Source organism: Crotalus tigris, unplaced genomic scaffold (genome assembly GCF_016545835.1).
Source record: "Crotalus tigris isolate CLP2741 ecotype Arizona unplaced genomic scaffold, ASM1654583v1 scf7180000024388.1695876, whole genome shotgun sequence".
Lineage (NCBI taxonomy): Eukaryota > Metazoa > Chordata > Lepidosauria > Squamata > Viperidae > Crotalus > Crotalus tigris.
The window spans coordinates 714,733-736,098 of NW_024100558.1; the positions used below are offsets into that span (position 1 = coordinate 714,733).

Genomic DNA, 21,366 nt, shown 5'->3' on the forward strand with positions numbered 1-21,366 from the left:
GAATCAGAATACGTTGACCCACCTGTGCCCCACAAATCATGTCCGCAGTTGCAAGCAAACCAGTCTTTACACAAATTGCAGCTCTTTAACTCACAGGGTAGATAGCGTGGTCTCTGGGATAGCTCATAATCCCTGTTATAATCTAGATCAGAAAAATCTGCAGAAGCTTTGTGACCACGATGATTACCACAGGAATATAAAATCGGGGTGTCTTAAAGTGTTTGCTGTCTAGGTGTTATTAATTCAGAAAAAAGCCTTTTTTATTTTTTATTTCACAGTTCCCCAAAGTAGGGCTTGTTTCCCAAAAACACAGGCCTCTGCTAATTATTCATTTTACTTAGCTTTTTTTAGTTTTGAATGTCCATAGAATTAGTCTAGGGTTAACCTAATCATGTACCCAGATGATTGACTGCCAATCTTGATGGGATTAGGCCAACACATCACATCCAGAGGGTGGGGGCTGAGCACGTCATCCATTTAGGGCCATGACCTGCTGACATAATCAGCACGTGGGTTTGTTTACTTTGATGACATCACTGATCAAAAGTGCTGATAATTTTCATTAAAAAAAGGTATACACTACTTCTACTATTCTATTCTTTCCAGCACACCTTTCTCCTCCTATTTTCCCTACAACAACCATGTGAGGTGAATTGATCTGAAAGAGAGTGGCTCAAAGTCACCCATCTGGCTTTTGTGGCAAAGGCAGGACTTGAACTCATGGCCCCTCTCTATTTGGTGCCTTCACCACTGGATCAAATTGGATTGATGACACATCAGCAGATTCAACTAAAGCATTTTTTAAATTTTGGACATGCTCAGGCCGAAGAGTTGGCCATTACTCTTCTGCTTTTCCAACCTGACATCCCCAGCTGGGATTCTTGGAGTTTTTTTAAAAAAAATCCAATGTAATCTGAACAGTGCCAGATTAAGGAACGGTTGCTGAAGAAAATACCTTAGATTGAGCCAAGCATCCCTTCACCCTGACTTCGCAATAAAGGTGCTTCCAACAATGAAAAGAAAGACTCATACCAGAACTGAGACAGGAAAAGCAGATGGTGTCTGAACAGTGGAAATTTAATGAGTTTTGCACAAACAGATCCTCACCAGACATGGATTTTCACTCCAAAACAAAAATGGGCAAATATGCATTTCCCCTCCTCCCCCAAAAGTTAAGTTGTATTTTTGAACACAGTTGACTTTTCAGGATTGTTTTCTCCTGATTTTATTTTCTATTATGAATGGAATATATTAAATATATCCTGTCTTAATGTGATTATTATAAATCCCATCTTTAAAGACAGCAGCTATTAAAAAAAATCCTTGGGACTATACAATCTCTGTGCTTCATTTGGCTTCAACAGCTGAAAAGGCTTTGCACCCTCTGTCTTATCAATTCAATTGTTTACTAATGATACTTTTTCCCTTATATTTGGGATCCTTCTGGGACGATTGATTGATTGCTTATGTGCCATCAAGTTGGCATCAACTCTTAGTAACCACATACAGGTGGTCCTCAATTTATAATCACAATTCAGACCAGAATTTCTGGTTGCCAAAGCACCCAAATTTTGATCATATGACGTGTGAATGCGGTGACAGTTGTAAGTGCAAGGACTGGTAACTTTAGACAGATTTTCTCTTTTATGATCTGTCCCCAACTGGCTTCTTCAGATCTTTTAATAGTGCAAGTTTTTTGGAGAAGGGATATCTGTTATTAATTTGTTTGGGATATTACAGAACACTTTTAATCCTGTTTCTGCATATTGAAGATGAAGCCAATCAGTAACTTGGGACTAGAAGCCTCAATAAATAAATATAAAAATAAATAGCAGGGATTTGGGCTTCATTAAGTGCCTTCAAGTGATTTTTGATTCCTAGCGACCACATGAAATAGATTTCTTCCATGTTGGTCTGTCCCTAACCTGGCCTTTCAGGTCTTCCAATGCTGTTTGGATTTTAGCAAAAGCTATTTTATCCACATGTGTCCTTCTCTACTGATTTCTAAAAATAGAAACTTAGAACAAGGCCACAAAAAGCTAGATGGAAAATCTTTTTTCTCCATCTGTTAACTAAAAATTTCATTCATCAAGAAGTACCAATTGGAATTCCATTTCAATGGCACTTTATCCAAAATATGAAAGCCAATATTCTACTTCCAGTGAGAATTAAAGGATCTCTAAAACGAGTATAAACTGTCCAATTTTTCATGACCTGAGAATCTCATAGGTAAGGCTATGACCAGCCACCTTTGGTAATAACAGCCATATTGATTTCCTTTATGTGAGATGTTCTTTGTTTTATTCCACAAGCCAGAGCAATTTCCAAAACAGGTAGATTATTTTGGAAAGAACATCCCCCTTGAGAGGAATTCAATGAGGGTAGAAGGAACTGGGACACTGACTTCTCACCTAAAATGTTTTGTAGAAAGGACCATAGACCTGGTGGTGAAACCAACACATAATCTCCAAAAAAGGAAGGCTTTGCTCCCAAACATCACAATGACAGATGCATACTGTGAAAAATACACATTGCTAAAAAAAAACAGCTCATGGATCTTTGAATAACATTTTGGACCCACAAATCTATGGCAGATGCACAGTTAAGGATGAAGTTCAGTGGAGCAGCTTTTGTTTTTCACATAGCTGATCCCATGTCACATTCTGGGCATCTTCAGATGAGCTTCAACAAGGCCCCGGCTGAAACTCTGGGATCCTGCAGCTTTCAACCAAGACAATCCTGAACTAGATGACCCCAAAACAACTTGATGAGACTTCATGGTTGCTCTCTGCATCAGAGCTGTGGAAACAAACTTAAATCTCTAAAAACCCCTTCCATTCTGTCTTGCAGTTCTTCAAGTGCCCTCTGAAGAAAAAGTCCCTAAAGTCCCACCCCAGTCTTTATAAAATGTGTGGTTGCTTATTTTTTCCATCCTCCTGTGTTTCTCCTTCATGCCATGGGATGTTAAGACAAGTTTCGCCGGGTAACCCCAGCAAACTCCAGGCAAACTTCTTTTGATGTTAGGAAGTTTCTCCTTCTTCAGTTGACTTCCAAGAGGATGGGTTAAGAGGTATCTTTCAACTCTGGACTTTGGGGTGCTGGTGGAGGCACCTCTGTGGCTGGTGACTGTATTTCTTGTGATCTGTCTGGGGAAAGAAAAGCAGAGAAATATAAAGAAAGCATTTGTCAATAGGTGATTAGAAAATAACACAATGGATGAGATCCACACATTGTGCTAAGCCATGCCTTGTGATTTGTTGACAAATTGCTGAAGTTCTCCCAAAAGCACTCTGCCACCAAGCCCTTGACCATAGATCCCAGTTTGTTAGTCCTAAGCATGGATGGGATAGAGCAAATCAGCCACTGCTTTCTCCTTACAAAAGGGAAGCCATACCAACAGAAGACCATATTCAGTCTTTCATAAAATTAATCATCTTTTTGCCAAATCTCACAGCCACAAATAAGTTACAGCTGGGTAGATGTCCAGCAGCCAAAGCACAAATAGCCACTAAGGCCCATTGCCAGCCACAGAAGGGAGAGAGTGGTCTTGCAGCAGACCAGCTAGAGCCCAGCAAGCCACTGATGTCCAGAATTGACTCTTCCATGTGATCTATAACTCTGTTTGGGAGGTATTCTTCTCTCAGATAAATAATTACTTTCAAGCCAGAACACTTTGGTCTGCTCCACTGCCTCGGCAACATGCTGTTAATGAGATGAAGACTCTTTTATGAGGATGCTCCCCTGCACCAACAGCAACTGGAATTCAATGCCGCTTTTGGAACTGGGGAGCACTGCACACAAACTACAGAAGCCAACACTGTGCGTGTCATTGCATTTTGCACCAGTTGGAACATCCGGGTTACAAGGGGGCAGCCCCATGTAGAGTGCATTGCAGTTATCCAAACAGGAAGTGACCAAAGTGTGAAGGAGCAATGAGCAAAGCCTCCCAGTCCAGGACAGAGGACATGAAGAAACAAGGAACTACTCCATTGGCAAAGAGCTCCAGCGATGCAGCAAATGAAGCAAATAAGGAGGGTGTCTACCTGAGTTAATAGACATTTCTGCCAGTTTCAGGGGCAAATCGGTGGGGCTGACGCCAGCCGGTGAACCCAGGATATCCGGCAAGGCGTTTCTTCGGCCAGTGCGCCCTGATGATGCAAAATCCAGCACAGGCTCCACTTCAGTCATACTTCCCCTGAAATGATAGCCAATTTTAATTTATTTCAAAAGCCAAGACAGTGGAAAGCCTTTCTTCAGGGACATTTATTGGAAAAGCAATTGGATCAGATTGAATTAACATTCTGATATGGATTGATGATTTGTTTTATTTAATCAAAACAAATGACTTGTGAAGTGGGTTGATAGGAACTGAATAAATTTTATAAATGAGGCTGGCTATTTTATTTGGATTGGACCTGACTTCTCCATCACTGTAGTAAAACTTTATAAGCAAACTATGGCTTCCAATAATGTATACTTGACTTCCTGTAGTCAGCTGTGTTTTTTCTTGCTCTTAGTTCTGGCTAATTCTGGATCTTAATGAAAATAAAAAAGACCTTTCTATTCTGGAACCTATTCATCTATGATCAAACCTAATTCTTTTCTTCTAATGGCAGCAACATCCCCAAATGGAAGTGAAAAACACCCTGTCTTTGAACCCACCTGTTGTGGTGGAACTAGGAATCAATAACATTGGGAGACCCAAGAGTTTCTCAACCTTTATGTAGATCAGGTTATCCAACCTAGAGAACTTTGAGGTGTGGCTTCAATTCCTAGAATTCTTAATAATGGCAATGCTGGTTGGGGGATTCTGGGAGTTGAAATCCACACATCACAGAGTGGGCCAGGTTGGGGGACATTGATGGGGGGGGGAGGCAACCTTGGCTCTTTTATGACTCGTGGACTTCAATTCTGGGAATTGAAGTCCACGGGTCATAAAAGAGTCAAGGTTGCCTACTCCTGATCTAGATGATGGCATAAATAGACCCAGAAAATGGGAGCTTTCTGTGATACAATCCTATTAAGTGTGTCTCTTGGTATGTGCGCACATCTGCGTAGATGCATGCTGGCATCCTTATTGCTATTCCCAGATGAGATAATTGAGGTAGTCAGCTGAAGGGAAAACCTTGAAGAATCACTCTGCCAGCTGCTTTTGACATGCTGTTGAAGCCCTCCTAGTAACTGTAGTCTGCAAACATGTTCTAAGGAAGGTTTCCCCTTTTCTCTTGAGGAAGGAAGTGCACCTGTTAACATCTGCATGAAAAGTGACTATGCCACAGGAGGGCAAAGGCCATAGATCACTGGTACCTTTTCTGAGATTTTCCACCCCAGTGTCCAGTTAAAAAATTAATACCCACTTTCCCAGTGTATAGTTATTTTTTAAGAAATCTTTTTAAATCTTTTAAAAACTATTTGAGATTCCAGCCAAAGTCCACACCAGCATTTTGGTTTATCCAAGTAACTCTTTAAGTCCTCATGTTTGAACAGGGCATGCTTCTGCTGGAGTTTCTTTCAGATCCTTGCACCTATAGAAGTTACCAGTTCAGAAAATGCTCCATGAGTGATGCTTCACTGGACAATCTGAGCACTCTGGGAAATCGAAGTGAATATTTGTAGCTCAGGAGTAAATTATGAAGTTCTTGGTGGTCTCTGAGCTTGAGTTGTTTGCTTTCAATGTTTCTTTAACCAACTAGGTAAAGATGCAAGGTGATGATGTTACCTAGTTGGGTAATAAAATGTCTACAAAAATATAATCAAGCTCAGTGGGCATCAAGAATTCACCATAGAAAATATAAGATGGACTTGTTTATTCTCTTCATGAATGAAGCCTACCTGTTCCTCTTTCCTTAATTGCGGCCCTGGAGGCTAAAACATATAAGGAACTGTTGCTGGAATTGGGTATGTCTACTTTAATGAAGAGAAGGACGAGGGGGGACATGATAGATGTGTTCGAGTATCTCAGAGGTTGCCACAAAGAAGAGGGAGTCAAGCTATTTTCCAAAGCACCTGAAGGCAGGACAAGAAGCAACAGATGGAAACTAATCAAGGAGACAAGCAACCTAGAACTAAGGAGAAACTTCCTGACAGAACAATTAACCAGTGGAACAAACTGCCTCCAGAAGTGGTGAAAGCTCCAACACTGGAAGTTTTTAAGAAGAGACTGGATAGCCATTTGTCTGAAATGGTATAGGGTTTCCTGTCTGAGCAGGGGGTAGGACTAAATCAGAGGCCCCCAACCTTTTAGACACCAGAAACCAGTTCCGTGGGGAGATGGTTTTTTTCACGGACTGGAGGGGGTGTGGTTTCATGTGCTGCCTGCATCCCATGGATGGGGCTTCACTTATTTGTGCGGCCTGGTTTCTGGCATGCCATGGCCCAGTACCGGTCCACGGCCCAGGGGTTGGGGACCTCTGGACTAGATGACCTCCAAGGTCCCCTTCTTCTTCTTCTTCTTCTTCTTCTTCTTCTTCTTCTTCTTCTTCTTCTTCTTCTTCTTCTTCTTCTTCTTCTTCTTCTTCTTCTTCTTCTTCTTCTTCTTCTTCTTCTTCTTCATTATTGTTATTCCATCACCCATTTGATTGCCAGTTACTGGGGAAAGTGAAAAGAATAAATGACAATCACTACCTACTTCTAGGTGACAGCTGGTCAGATGTCAGAAGAAAAAGAATATGGTCAGGTTTTCCCCTCTCTTCCAGGCCATAGGGTTTCCTCCTCATACTTCAGATCATCCTTTTTGGCTTTTTCTGAACTGATTTTTTCTCTACATCCTTTACAGTGAGTGAACAAGTCAGCTGAGATGAATATGTATTGATAGATCTTTTACATGACATGGTGTCAGTGGAAAGAACTTACACTGGTGAAATGTTGTGAAATGTTGATTAATCACAAGCCCTATACTGTATGTCTTCAAGAATCAAATAGCAAGAAACAGGATATATAGACCAAACAAAGGAAGAGATTTCCAGGATATAAGTAGGAGACTGGCTGACTGGCTGACTGACTGGCATTACATTTTATATTAAGCAATAGTTTGTTTTTAACCTTGTTTTGCTGAGAAAGCCATAGGGATGTGATTTGCATGTAATACTAAAATATGAAAGCCAGTTTGGAATGGTTAAGACACCAAACTAGGAGACCATGAGTTCTAATTCTACCTTAGATAGGAAGCCAGATGGATGACCTTGAGCCAGTCACTTTCTCTCAGCCCTAAGAAGGAGGAAGGAGACAGTGGCAAATAATTTCTGAAAAATCTTGCCAAGAACACCGCAGGGACTAGTCCAGACAGTCAATAACATTTTTGGAAAGAGAAACGCAGGTCTGACTCTACTCAAACTTACGTTGCAAATTGGCCGTGCTACGTCATGGCTTGGCCCATCAGATTCTACCACCCCAAAGGTGGGACTATTTCAGTACAGTATATATATATATGGTTTTATATAGAGAGCCAGTTCGTGTGCAGTGAAGGCACCAGACTAGAAACCAGGAGACTGTCAGTTCTAATCCCACCTTATATACAAAGCCAATTGGGTGGCCTTAAACCAGTCACTCCCTATCAGCCCTAAGAAAGAGGCAATGGTAAGCAACTTCTGAAAAACTTTGCCAAGGAAACTGCAGGGATTAGTCCAGGCCAGGGGTCTTCCAACTTGGCCTTTTTATGACTTGTGGACTTCAACTCCCAGAATTCCTCAGCCAGTGTGCCTGGCTGAGGAATTCTGGGAATTGAAGTCCACAAGTCATAAAAGGGCCAAGTTTGAAGACCCCTAGTCCAGGCAATCACCAGGAGTTAAAAACTGACTTGAAGGCACAGCCTCCCCCCCAAAAGAACCCCCATTAAAGTATAATCTATGGCCCCCAGCCACTATAACTGGCTTAACCCAAGCTAAGCCAAAGATTTTAAAAAAAACCTTAGAGTCACATAAGCCTTCATACAATCTGTCAATTCAGTCACTGTTTTGTGGGTTTTCATTCTTTAAAGCTTAGGGGCCAGGTGATCCCTCGTTATCCCAGATGGTGTATCCACCTGATTTCCTACATCAGCAGGCAGTTGAGACAAGTAGCTTTTGCATTTACAAGTTCTTTCAGAGCCCTATTCAACATGCCAATTCTTCTTTATAAAACTGCACATCCTTTGTAAGATGAGTGAGAAGTCACTTCTTTCCATATAGGGAAAAAATGTCTTCAAATTGAGCTTGACTCAATTGGTGATTTACTGGGCACATCGTGTAGTATTCCTAGCAACGTTATGGAAGTGGTTTGTCTCTCTCTTCTTCCAGGATATTTCCCCCCAACTTTCCAATGTAATCTACAATTTGAGGGATTTCTAGTGGTCTCTCCTTCAAATATTAACCAGGTTCAGTCCATTTAATTTTCTAGAAAAGCCAAAGACAATTAGATACCGCTACCTTCTTATGCTGCATAGGCCCTTGCAGTCAAAGCTGGTAGATCACACCCTTTTCTATGTCAGCAACCTGGTTGTGGACATCAACCTTGAAGGAAAATTAATTTGGAGAGGTAATTTTAGCTCATTTTGGTCTAGGCTTAGGAGGAGTGAAAAAATTGCTGGCATTTTCCTACTGGTAGCCCTTAGTGCCAGCAATCAAAATGGTTGGGCTGCTGATCCATCTTTCTTTTTTTAATTCGACTTTTCTGATAAGGATAACAAAAATAAAAAAGGGAGAAGTTATGGGAAATACAATAGGGCACAAATGAAAGGCAACATCATCTGGCATGCTTGTCAAATTTCTAAGAACAAAGCAGGATATTTCATTTTTATTAGCTATTGTTTGATTCTGCTGTCTGAACAGCCTGCAACTGATTGGTTTTAAAGTTGTATATTGACATAAGGTCCTTGGGGGCAGCAAAATGCTTACAGTTCATGCAAACAGACATAAAAAAAGAAAAGAAAAAAACCATAGCCTGCCTGCATATTAAAAAACTAATCTGCCAGAGATGAAACCTATTACCTATGACCCAGGTGGCATGGTCACATATTTGGATTATGCAATTCAATTGGTGGGCTTCAATTTCAGAAAGCTTAGGAGCAGGGGAATGAGCAAATTCCTTTGCAGAAGGTGAGACTAAAATATGCCAGCACTATTCTAAGCTTCCCTCCAGATCCAGAGCAGAAAAGTGAGAGGAAGAAATTGGAAATGCTTAAATAGGGCAAGAGTGGGTGGAAGGTGGATTTCTGACATGCACATTTATAGTATGAAAGGTTGGATTCATTTGAGCCTCTAAGAGACTGGCTGTTAGTAAAAGAACAAGAGACTGTGGTTGAGATCACACAACACACCAAGCCAAGAATGAATGGGCTTATTCCAATGTGTAAATCCACCCTGCATATTGTATGACATGAAATAAATGGGATTTAAATGAGAAGTTTTTGTTGGTTGGCTGCATTATCTTTTTACATATTGTTGCAAAATATCGTTAGCTTGGTAGATGGAATTCTGCCTAATTTTGGGGACTTGCACAATGGTCTCTCTTTCTCAATATGCTCTGACTTTCCAACCCTTGGTTAATATCAGACACTCAATTTCATAAAAGCCCACTGAAATGAAACCAAAGTATCCAGGGACACATTTTCCACATCAACTCATCCAGGATATCTGCAATTCTCTGCCAAGCAAACCCCAGCCTTGCCCATCTGATGCTCTTAAACCATCCTCATGGCACTGGAAATGGTTAGCCTTTAAGGGGTCACAAGAACCCTTCTGTAGCAGCAACAGATGAGCATTGCTAATCCAACCTCCACACCACACCCAAACCTTTCAACCTCTCCCTCTCATCCATGAAGAGCTTTGCAGCCCTTCCCTGCTTCCCTTTGGGAATTGCAACATGCTTGCTTGGAATCTTTACAGAGAATCTCATTAAAACTCCTAATGCACCCAGAGAGATGAAAGCAGCTGGGCAGTGAAATGCTGCGTTGTGGAAAGTTTCCTCACCTTGTGTTACACACCCATGCTCTTCCAGGGGAGCCCTTCCTATTCTTTCTTTCTTTCTTTCTTTCTTTCTTTCTTTCTTTCTTTCTTTCTTTCTTTCTTTCTTTCTTTCTTTCTTCTTTTGTTCTTCTATCCTTAAGGAGGCTAGTATCCTAACCAACTGGCTCATTAACAGATTGCTTCCTCCCTGCATCCAGCCAACCAGCTGAATAATGTTGACAGTTAGCTGTACCCTAACCTACCACGGTCCACCCTTCCTTCCTTCCTTCCTATACAGAAAGTGCAACCCCTCCTCCTTCTACTCCAATGAGAGAAGCAGCAAGGTGACATACATACCAAGGGAGTTGTGGAAAAATGGAAGGACTGGTCTCCAAGGAGGGCTCTCAGGCAAGGTCTGGGAGCAAGAGAAGAACAATCAGTCATGGAATCTGCCTCGAAGCCTGTGCACCCACTGTCTCTAATCAGTCTCCATGGTCTCCTGGAGCATCGCTCTTCCTCAATTTGCAAGATGCTTTGGGTATCAGCAGATTGTGAGTTGCTTGCCTGGAACGCCTGCCGGATCTACCAATTGCTTCGAAGGGGGTGCAGGAGGGAGACTTGCATACATTTTGTGGCTCTCCTTGGCCAGGTAAGCTAGCATAGTCCCCTCTGCCTTTTCCATCTCTCCTAATTCAAAGAAAGAAAGCTGAATTCCTTGTTTCCCATCAGCCTTGCATAAATCTTCCCCTTTTCTCCTCTCTCGTCTTCCTCCTGCCCTGCCTCTCAGTTGGCACAACTCTGGGAGCCTGCCTCTGCTACACATGGTTGTTTTCAATTGCTGGGGTGGGGGGAGAGTTGTTAGATTCACCTCCCTGCCGAGCAAGGCTGTGTTTAGTTCTCTTCTTTCCTCAGCATTCCCACACCCTGCTTTTCCCCTACTGTCATTTCTGAGTAACAGGTTATTGATTATTTATTTTTGCACATCCCAGTTCTTTTCACATAGGCACCCCACAGCAGCTATGGGATGGCTCCATGGCTACTCCAAAATTGCTCTAGGGTGGAGCAGAAACAAATATTTCTTAAGGGAGAAGGGCAATTTCCTGGAAGGATACCAGTGAGCTTTCCAGGTTCCAAGGTTGAATCTTTGCATTCAAGGTTTTGAGAACTGTCCTTGGGGCTGCTAAGCTTTAAACAAAGGAAAACACATAACCAGAAGAACATGGATTGGTGTTGAAGTTAATGGATTCCAAGAGAGGCAGTAGGACTGGGCTCTTAAATTAGAGAAATGGATGCTGAATCAAAATGACATATAGAGTGGCTGCTAACCTAACTTCATTCTTCAGAATAAAGGAATGGGTGACAACCCAATCGAAGAAAAAAGCCACTTTTTTTTTTTTTACAAAGCGGTTTTGATTGTAAAGTGAAGGAATCCCAAGCAGCATATTCAATAAAATGGCATTCCTGATAGTTCTGTTTAAGGGAAGGGTTTGATTCTTACACCTTCTAGGTCAGTGTTTCTCAACCTTGACAATTTTAAGGCATGTGGACTTCAACTCCCAGAATTCCACAGCCAGCAATGCTGGCTGTGGAATTCTGGGAGTTGAAGTCCACATGCCTTAAAATTGTCAAGGTTGAGAAACACTGTTCTAGGTAATCTGGTCTTCAGGAGTGAAGCAAAAGTACATTTAAAGAGACAGGAAATGGAAAGCTGTTCTTGACACTGTATGGAATGCCTGGGTTTGCACAATATGTTAAGGCTGGGTTGTTTATTGCATTAAGACATAATTTTTTAAAAAACACTGGTTTCTTATCTAATCCACAGCAGATGGATTTACAGAACATACTTAGTCAAGCCTAAAGAGCCACAATATGGCTTTCCAGATATGTTCCAACTAAGCCACTACACAGTCAATTGATTGTGTTTAATCACATATATCAAAATCTTGCATCAAAAGTCTTCAAGCCAAACAAGTGCCAATAATTAGTAGACATTTTCATCCACACTCACTAACTGAAAAATGGATTGTCTTCATCAGACTTGGACCCAGGAAACCTTGACTTCAGTTGGAACTCACAGTTGTAATATTTGTTTCTAGCTCTTACAGCTTGCCCAGAGGGTTGTTCTGCGGAGTGTGCATGGCCTTTGACAGACAAGATAGTCTTCCTCAGACTTTTCAGAAGATGCATCACCTTTGAGAGACAATGAGGTATAGTGAACTGGAGCAAAGGAGGCCCAGGGTCAAGTCCATCCTGAATCATAGAAACTCAAGAGCAACTCTAGGCCAGATGCTCTCTCTTATGGGCTGCCATAAGGAAAAATAGGAGAAAAAAGCATAATGTGTGCCACTGTGCACTGTGCACCCTTGGTTGAATATCAAACAAATAAAATGGGACTTGCCATGACTTAGGCTTCCAGGGGAGAAAAATCCTGATTTAGAAGGACAGAGGCATCATAGATACCAACAAGAAATTTTAGTTGCACTAGACATGGGCCCTCAGACTAGAGATCTCCACATCCAAGGCTCTGGGCTAGAGCCAGCAGGAAGTCCCTGCAACCAAAGGGCTCCTTGTCTATAACACACCATGACTTCCTGGACCTAAATGAAACCGGGCAATGTAATCAGTCAGTCAAGTAGCATTCAGTCAAGTAGCATTTCCTACCTTCTTAAAGAGAGTTACCTTTAAAATATGTACATTGCATGAAAGGAACAGACCCTGAAGATATAATTAAATTGGCCACTTGGTGAAGCTAGTTACTGGTTTGATGGGACTGTCCAAGGTCCTGAAGGAAAACTTTTTCTTTAGAAGAAGAACAGGCTGTCTCAAGATTTTCTGGACCACCGCTTCCCACAATTCTTTGCCTTTGGCCCTTTTAGCTGTGGTTGATGGCAACTGAAATCCCAAACATATCTGCATTTCTCAGTTCACACATGATGCTATATTGCCATATGGTTTCTTGGTTTTGGCTTAGCACCCTGTGTGAACTCACCCTTGTGATTTGTAAAGTGTGGTTTATCAATATTGCAATAGTTTATTCAACAAAAGAAGGTTAAACTCAACTATAGCCAAGCTATATGTGCAAATCTAACAAAGTTTCCCAGGTGTGGTCCTTTCCAGATTTGGGAGGGGAGGGGGAGAAACTGTAATATGCAAAATTTGCAGCCAGCAGAAACATCTGGATGAAAGTTTAAGAATCAATGACCCAGATACCTCTGAATAAGTCTTAGGTATACCATATTCAAGACACAAAAGAATCAATGCACAAGAATTGAGCAATATTGAAGGTTATCTCACTTTTCAGCTATTGGCTTCTTAATATCCTGGTAGTGTTTGGTAAAATGTTGATGCTACTTTTTTCTTCTTGACCTTTCTGGGTATTTTTATGCATGAATTCACACTAGCTATAGATAGTGTTGTCAGTGAGAAAGGCTATCCTGTGTCTGTTATTATTTCCAAAATGCAAGCATTAAATATTAAACCTGTTTTAAAATCTTTTTTAAAATCCTAAAATCAAAAGGAGCCTGATAGCACCTTTTCAGACTAATACATTTTATTAAGAGGCATAAGCTTTTGGGAGAGTAACTTTTAAGGAATTTGTTAATCTGAAAAGGAGCTACCAGACTCATGATTTTTGGCTACTATAGTCTTAGATGACTCTCCTCCAGCAATATTTTAAAAACTCCTAGTAGGGTTTATGAAAAAGTGACAGATTAAAAAGTGATTTTCTTAAAGTCAGCAGTTCTTTCCCTTACTAAATCTAGATTGGTCCAAATCTGTTTTTTCCCATTAGCTGTGCATTCTGCAAGATACAGGGAAGTCCTCAGCTTATCACTACAGATGGGACTGGAACTGCTGTCACTAAGCAATGCAGTTGTTAAGTGAATCACGACCAGTTTTATGACTTTTTGTCACAGTTGGTAAGCAAATCACATAGTAATGAAGCAAATTTGGTTTCTCCCTTTGAGTTTGCTTGTTGGAAAACCCCTGGGAATATCACAAATGGTGATCACAGGACCCTGGGACACTGCAATCATTATAAATACATACCAGTTGCCAAGCATCCAAGTCACAATCATGTGATCTCAGGGACACTGTGATGGTTATAAGCCTGAGGCCAGCCGTAAATAATTTTTTCAGCACTGTTACAACTTTGAATGGTTGTTAAATGAATGATCCTAAGATGAGGACTACTTCTCCTTCTCCCTGATCCATCCACATATGTCTTTTCACCCTCATTTCAGAGAAGTCAGCCCACTGCCCACTCTTCTAGTCTTGGTGGCAATTTTTCAGGGTAAAACCCAGTTCATTCCAAAGGATTTACTTAAAGCTCTTGGTTATTTTTTGTCCCTGACTGCTGTTATATTGACATCCTCTTTAGATATTGTGCTGGCTCCAGGCAATTTACTAACTCCTTTCATAGGACTCTAAATATAGTCCCAGCAGCTAAGCAGAATTCACTTAGTTAGGTTGTTGTGGAACAGATCTTGAGGGCAGTTGGCAAGAGAGAGAGAAAGTAACTTGCATTTGAGGTTGATCAGCCCCCCCACCAGTTCTATTATAGTCTTATTTCTACTGTAGTCTGATTTCAGTTTCAGCAATTCACATGCTCATGAAATCTTTGCTTGCTCCCTCCCCCCTCCTTCCCCCCATCCTGACATTTCTTCTTGTTATATCAATTTTGCTATTTCTGATTGAGTGTTCAGTTGCTCATTCTGACTGCAACTGATTTTGCATACTTCTTTGTTGGGTTTAATAGCAAACAGCTTATAATTAAATTCACACAATGTGCTAAGAATAATCCTTGCTCTGCAAATCCAGACAATGGCTTGGTTTGTGAACTGTACAAAACCCAGCTACATTATGTCTTTGAACCATAAATGATGTAGCTGTTATGCTACATTATTATGGGGTTTGTTTGGTTTTGGCTCTGTGCAGTATGTAAACTGAGCCCCTTTGTTTTGCCAACTGGGTTGAGCAATCTGTGTGCATCAGGACTTGCCCAACAAATTATATATAGAACTTTTCCTTTTAGGATTAATGGATAAACAGTTAGAAAAAAAAGCAACAGGAGATTAATTCAGTATATGATCACAGCAGTGAGATTACTGTATGTACAGAGATGAAAAGATTTGAGACTATCCACTCTGAAGGGATGGTTGGTGAAGTTGACAGATTTTACTGAAATGAATAAATTGACTTCTTTGATCAGAGAATTTATTGGTGACTGGAAGCCTTTTATGAATGTTTTGTGTAAAAATAAAAAAATAAACTTTTGATTTATGGTTCTAATGATTAGACAGGATAGATTATAGAAAGAAGAGAGTCAAGATGTAAATTTAAAAAATGGGGTCAAAACATACAAGGAAGTCGAGTCAAGTGACGTCACGCCTCCCACATCTCTCCGACTGACAGGCTATACCAGGGGTCTTCAAACTTGGCCCTTTTATGACTTGTGGACTTCAACTCCCAGAATTCCTCAGTCAGGCATGCTGGATGAAGAATTCTGGGAGTTGAAGTCCACAAGTCATAAAAAGGCCAAGTTTGAAGACCCCTGGGCTACTCATTAAAAGCATCCCAAGCAGCCGAATCCTTAGACCGCGCCCCGCCTTCCTTGCAACCGCTTAAGCACGTCACGTGACCCCACTGCCTTAATTAGGCGCCCGCCCCTGGAAGCCAGGTGTGCCAGGCTCCCGCCCAGTCGCCCCACCCCGCCAGCTAAGCGAGGGGGGCGTGGCCAGAGAGTCTGGCAAGCTGCCTGGAAAAGCGAAAGAGGGAGGCGAAGGCAGCCGAAAAGTGCCGAGTGGTTTCGGCAGGTCTCAGTTGGAGCGCCGCCTGGCCGCGGAGTTGATTGCTTTCGGGAACTGCGCCTGATCGAGCAGAGAGTTTGCAAGGCTGGGGGCTCCGGAGGCGTAGCCGGCGACATGGGAGCCTGCCTGGGGGTCTGCTCTTTGCTGAACTGCGTGAGTGTCTCATTTCCCGCGCGGGGCGAGGGGAGAGCCTGACTTTCCTGAGGCTTTTCTCGGGTCAAACGGCGGCGCGTTCTTTCTCCGATTTGTCGGTTCTTTTTGCTTGCGGACGTCGTGGGGGACTGGCCCGGGGGAGAAAGGGAAGGAGGAGTCCTGGACCTGAGACCGACGCCATTCTCGCCCCCTTTCTTTCCCCACGTTACTGAGGAACCCGCTTCTTTGGGTCCCGCTCTGATCCTGCCCGGGTTTACTCGGGAGCAGGCGAAAAGTTGACTCTCTTGTTTGGTTTCCCCCGTCGGAAATCGTTCTTTGGACCCAATATTTCCTACTAACCCCCCCCTCCCCACCACGCTCTACTGAGAAAGGTACTTTTAACTATTCAGTAACCCAAAGGAAGAAATTCATCAGGCGTGGCTGTTATACAAAGCCTTCCCCAGCTATTCAGTGGGTGGTAAAAAGAAGTCTTGGGATCCGAGTGGTACTTCCTGGTTACTTCCTTGAGTGTCGGGTAGGGAAACTCGCAGGTTTTTCCCTCGCTGTTGAACCGGGAATTCCCAGTTTCCCTCCCGGAGGTTTGTGGATAGCTCCTTAGTTTCTTCTTTTCCTTCTTTTTATTATGGGAAAATGAATGGATGAGAGGCTAGGTTCTCAGACTGGTTTCAACCAGGGTTTGCTTAATTGTAGTTGATTGAACGAAGCACAGTTGTAGGTTTATATATCCTGTGCTCAACTCCCACCAAACATTTTAGAACTTGGTGGGTTCTGAAGGTGGTCAGAGAGGAAGGAAATCCTTTCCTTTGGCTTTGGCATAAGAAACGTTTAAGATTAATATTTCACTTTTTCCAATGGTCTCTTTTGAACCCAAAGATGCCTTGGATGTCCATTTTCTCATTCATCTTGCAATGGTTGAGTGTAAAGTTTAATGAGTTTCAGGTAGAAGTTAAGATGGGCTATTTGCCACTTCTATATTATAAATTCCAAGCAGGCTGAAAATATTCAGCAAATCTTTGAGAAAGTTATATAGTAAACTTGTTCCTTTGGGTCAATAAGAGATGCCTATTAGTATTTTTTTTTTAATGCAATGAGATGAGTCACAGATCTTTTGTGTATTTTACTTCTCTAAAATTGGGACCAACAGACACAAGAAAGCTACCACTTTTCTCATCCTTCTGATCCCTCCCCCCCATGTATGGTACAATAATGGTTTTTTTTCTTGTAATTTTTTTTTCTTTTTAAAGCCCTGGTAATTGATGCCTGGGAAATGAAGTTTATGTCAAAAGCATTGCTGGGAGATTTATTTCAGGATGTTGTCTGTGCCCTGGAAGCCATAACTGAGAGTGGAATTAGGAAAATAGGTGTGAGGCAAACACCATGTTACAAGGAGGTGGCTGGTCACACATAGGATATGACTTCATTGAAAGTCATCTGGAGTGAACCAAATTGAAGTCAGTGGGGTGGACTTCTGAATAAATGTGCTGTTGGCATTAAACTTAAAAAGATTTAACTGGTGGATGTTCCACAGCTTTCAGCAGAAGCCCTTTTAAAGAAAACATAGCTGTTGCCAAGAATCTGACTATTAAAACTTAATGAGATAGAATCTCTGAGTGGCATGATGTTTTTATAGGTGTGTGAGGTGATTGGTGATAGATACTGGTGATTGGTTATTATTATAGTGGTAGTTTAAATTGCTTATGAACAACATTCATATTTGTAGATTCAGACCTTAGCTGGTTAAAACACATTGATCTCATGTTTGTCTAGTTTTAGATTAATATACTGCACTTTTTTTAAAATAAGAGCAGATAGTTTATATCATACTTATTCTTCAAAATCTTTTCTAAACAAGGTAGAGTCATTTAGAAAGCTTCAGTAGTTGAGAGTGGAATCTTTTCTTGAATCCTGTTGGAAGCAAAGAAATTCAAACCTTTCATTTTGTCGATCCAGAACGAAGCAGTAAGTCTCAATGAAGTGGGAGGGAACTATTTTATGTCCTCATATTAAAATCAATGAAGGGTAAAGGCTTTGTGAAAAGTTCTTAGAAAACCCTCCAGTTTTCTTGGCAAGTTTTCAACAGTAGTTTGCCATTGTCTCCTTCCTAGGGCTGAGAGAAAGGCTAGCTAGACCAAGGTGGACATTGTGCCTAAAGCAGGACTATAATTCATGGTCTCCTGGTTTCTAGCCTGATGCCTTAACCACTACATCAAACCTGCTCAGAATGTGTGTTAGCATTGGACAATTCAGAGACAGAAATATACCAGGTGATTTGAAAGTCTGGTGCATTACATAAAAGTTGTGATGTCTAATGCAGCAGCAGTTAGGAAATGTAGGAAACTGTAAAGTTTCTATAAATGGTAACTGTGGACGGGGTTACTGATTGAACCAATCAGGATGTTGTATGTTTTCCTGGATTAAGAAATACACTTTGAGTAAGACATTTGCATTGAAAGAGTTTGTAAAAGGAAAGGCAAGATAAGGATATTGTTGCATGATTATTACTATTTTGTGGACCTACTGTATGGAAACTTCAGGAAAGGAAACACATTGTTCCTAACTCTTGGAACACCGAGACAAAAATAATTTGCTGTTAAGTAGCAATGAAGTGGAATGCCACAACTTGGAGAACTAATTCAACTAATTAAAGTATTTTTATCCATACTATAACCAACTCTAGCCAACCCCCCCCCAAACTTTACAATTTGGAAAAACAAAATTGATATCCAAAAATACAAAATAAAATATTTAGATTGTTTAAATGGAAGTAGGAAAAAATTGGGGAAAAAGCAAATTAAAAGCACCTGAATTCTGGCTATTTAGGAATACAACGTTGTACAAAAGGCTTGGTTGTGTGGGTTTCATGCTTTTTCTCTGCATGGCAAATGAACCATTTGGATCAGAATGGAAGTAGTAATAACAAATGTAAAACACGGTAAAAGAGCAGAGCAGTTTTAAAAAGTACATCAAATGGAGAGTGAGACAAATAAAACTCCTAAAAGAGGTGAAATATATACATTTTTAAATTCAACCATTTTAAGTTCAACTATTAAATTTTTCTTAATGCTCAGTATCTTCACATATCATGGCCATGTTCATATGACAGGTTTATCTGGGATAACTGATCCATAGTTTTTCCAAGGTTACATGGGCCACTAAATCATACAGGATGGGATGATATAACATACTAGAGCAGTGGTGGCGAACCTATGGCACGGGTGCCACAGGTGGCACTCAGAGCCCTCTCTGTGGGCACACGCACCATCGCCCCAGTCCTAGGCCTTCAGCTGGGTTTTATAAAACCTTTTTGCTTTAGGCCTCCATCGCCGTGTGCAAAAAAAAAAAAAGTTTCAATCAATCAGTCAATTTCAACTTCTCGCGGGAAAAAAAATCTTGCAAAGTTGGAATTGATTGATTGAACTTTTTAGTCCCACCCAGTTTACCGTTACCACCGCAGCCATGCCCAGCCAATGGGCCACACGCAGCCAATGGGCCACACCCACCCGGTACCCAATGATGCATAAGTGGGTTTTGGGTTGCTATCCTGAACCATATAGCTCTATGTAACCTCATATAGCTCTATGTAACCCTAACTAGAGACCATGTATGTTAGAATATCTGGCAGTTATTGAGTTAAATACTGATTTGTTAATGGGTCAGTGGGAGGAGTTTCTAAAGGGCTTTAGGAGACTTCCTGGACACAAGCCGGATTGGAATGTCTTTGTCTGAAAGAAGCATGGACCATCAGATGTCACCCGATGAGCCTTCGCCGTTATAAAGATGGTATGGAAGAGAGCATCATACATTTACCTGTAGGAATGGACAAAAGATGTAATTTCCAGAAGTAGCAACACAGTATGTATGCAAGTGATCTTTCTGATTGAAATATATTTTTTCTTATAAAACCATTTCTATTGAGTTATCTATCTGACTTGATTTAAAGAAGGCGTTTTAAACTCAGAGTCAGAATAGTTGCAGTTTGGGCACTCGGTCTCTAAAAGGTTTGCCATCACTGTACTAGAGTGAAATCTGGATGGCCGGTATGAAGATATGTAAGAATAGCTTAAAAAGTCTGTGGCTTGCCATTTTTTTGCATGAATGGTTTCCTGGCTTTATCTGTGTTATTTGCTATTTATTCTAACTACAGTTTTATGACCACAGTCCTAGTTTGGATGATACATAAAGCTCATTCACAATAGATACTATTTCATCAATTTGCAGCTTTATTATTTTTTTTGAAAACACATGCCATGATGGGAATGCTATGTTGAATTATTCTCACTTTTGCATGCAAACTTTTGTTCTTTTTAAAGTCAGTAAGGTACAATATTGCTAGCCTATATCTTTCAGTACTAAAACTCAGGAAAAGTATTCTTTCTTCAGCATGCATATTCTGTGTTTGAACTAGCCAGTATAGATAGACTGTTTCATACACTTAGAAACATTTGTACAAATGTTGGACTGGTGGTAGAGTATTTTCCCTTAGAAATATGCAAGGCAGAATGAGTAAGGTGAGGAAACGTTTGCATTTAGAGACATTAACAAAATGTTTGTATCTTGTTTTTCAGGTGTTTACCACTTACCTTTCAGGTGTTTGCTTTACCATTCCAGAGTAAAGCAAAAAGTTTGCCTTTGACTGTTACTAAAGATCTGCCCCTATTTGGATTTGGGGAAAATTTGTATGCCTACACCAGGGGTCTTCAAACTTGGCCTTTTATGACTTGTGGACTTCAACTCCCAGAATTCCTCAGCCAGCGTCAAAAAAGGGCCAAGTTTGAAGACCCCTGGTCTATACTGTTATCTGCATCTCATCTAGGAACATAACAGAGAGCAAATCTAGATAAAAGAATACGTTTTTTCACTGTGCTTTAGTTACTCTGTGTGATTCAGCTACTGCCATGTTGTATGACTTGTCCTGTGAAGTTATTGCTTAACCTGACCTATGCTCTGGCACTCTATGTCTGCATTTAATGTATGCTTGGCTGGGGAAGGGTGTAGGATTCCTACTCATAGCCTCTTGGGAAATTCTGCCATAACTATTCCATTGGAGACTGGGTGGTTGACAATGCTTATGGATTATCTTTCTGCAAAAGAGCCAAGGGGCTCCCCAGATAGATGTTGTGACTCTCTTCATCAGTCTTACCAGTACTAGTGGCAGGGGTGATCCTGTGATTATTGCATACTTCTATAGGCATCAGCCTACATCCTCAAAGGTGCCATTCAAGTCTAGACTGGCTCACAATGCATGAAGAAGACAATCGAATACCAAGTCATTTCTGAGCAGGTTGCCTATTGCAAGGTTTGGAGCAGAGTCCCAACAGGTATGTGAAGTTGGCATTGCCCTTCAACCAAGACTTTTCTCCTGAGCATGGATGCTGCCATTTTGGTTTCATGTCGAATGGCATTTAGTGAACTCGGTATGCAGTTACTGTATCTGCCTTCTTTAGCCCGGGACCGACCCCATGTGCTGAGCAATTATTCCAGTAATG

At 41.2% G+C, this 21,366-nt stretch overlaps 1 protein-coding gene and 1 long non-coding RNA gene across 3 annotated transcripts in view; one reads left to right on the forward strand and one right to left on the reverse strand.

The window, feature by feature from the left end:
* Nucleotides 1-551: 551 nt before the first annotated feature.
* On the reverse strand, nucleotides 552-10,822 carry LOC120301651. 2 transcript variants are annotated; one of them, XR_005554966.1, is made up of 4 exons: nucleotides 10,278-10,822; nucleotides 8,403-8,486; nucleotides 4,044-4,195; nucleotides 552-3,146 (listed from the first exon to the last, which is right to left on the reverse strand). It is a non-coding gene; the product is annotated as an uncharacterized LOC120301651 (long non-coding RNA). The 2 variants fall into 2 exon arrangements; XR_005554967.1 differs by lacking the exons at nucleotides 8,403-8,486; nucleotides 10,278-10,822 and adding an exon at nucleotides 6,238-6,375.
* A 4,866-nt stretch (nucleotides 10,823-15,688) lies between these two features.
* Nucleotides 15,689-21,366, forward strand: part of SERINC2 (serine incorporator 2) — a 32,512-nt gene continuing 26,834 nt past the window's right edge. Inside the window, exon 1 of the mRNA XM_039329145.1 lies at nucleotides 15,689-15,880. Within this exon, the coding sequence (XP_039185079.1) occupies nucleotides 15,842-15,880 (39 nt within the window). The 5' untranslated portion in view covers nucleotides 15,689-15,841. The remainder of the gene's footprint in view (nucleotides 15,881-21,366) is intronic.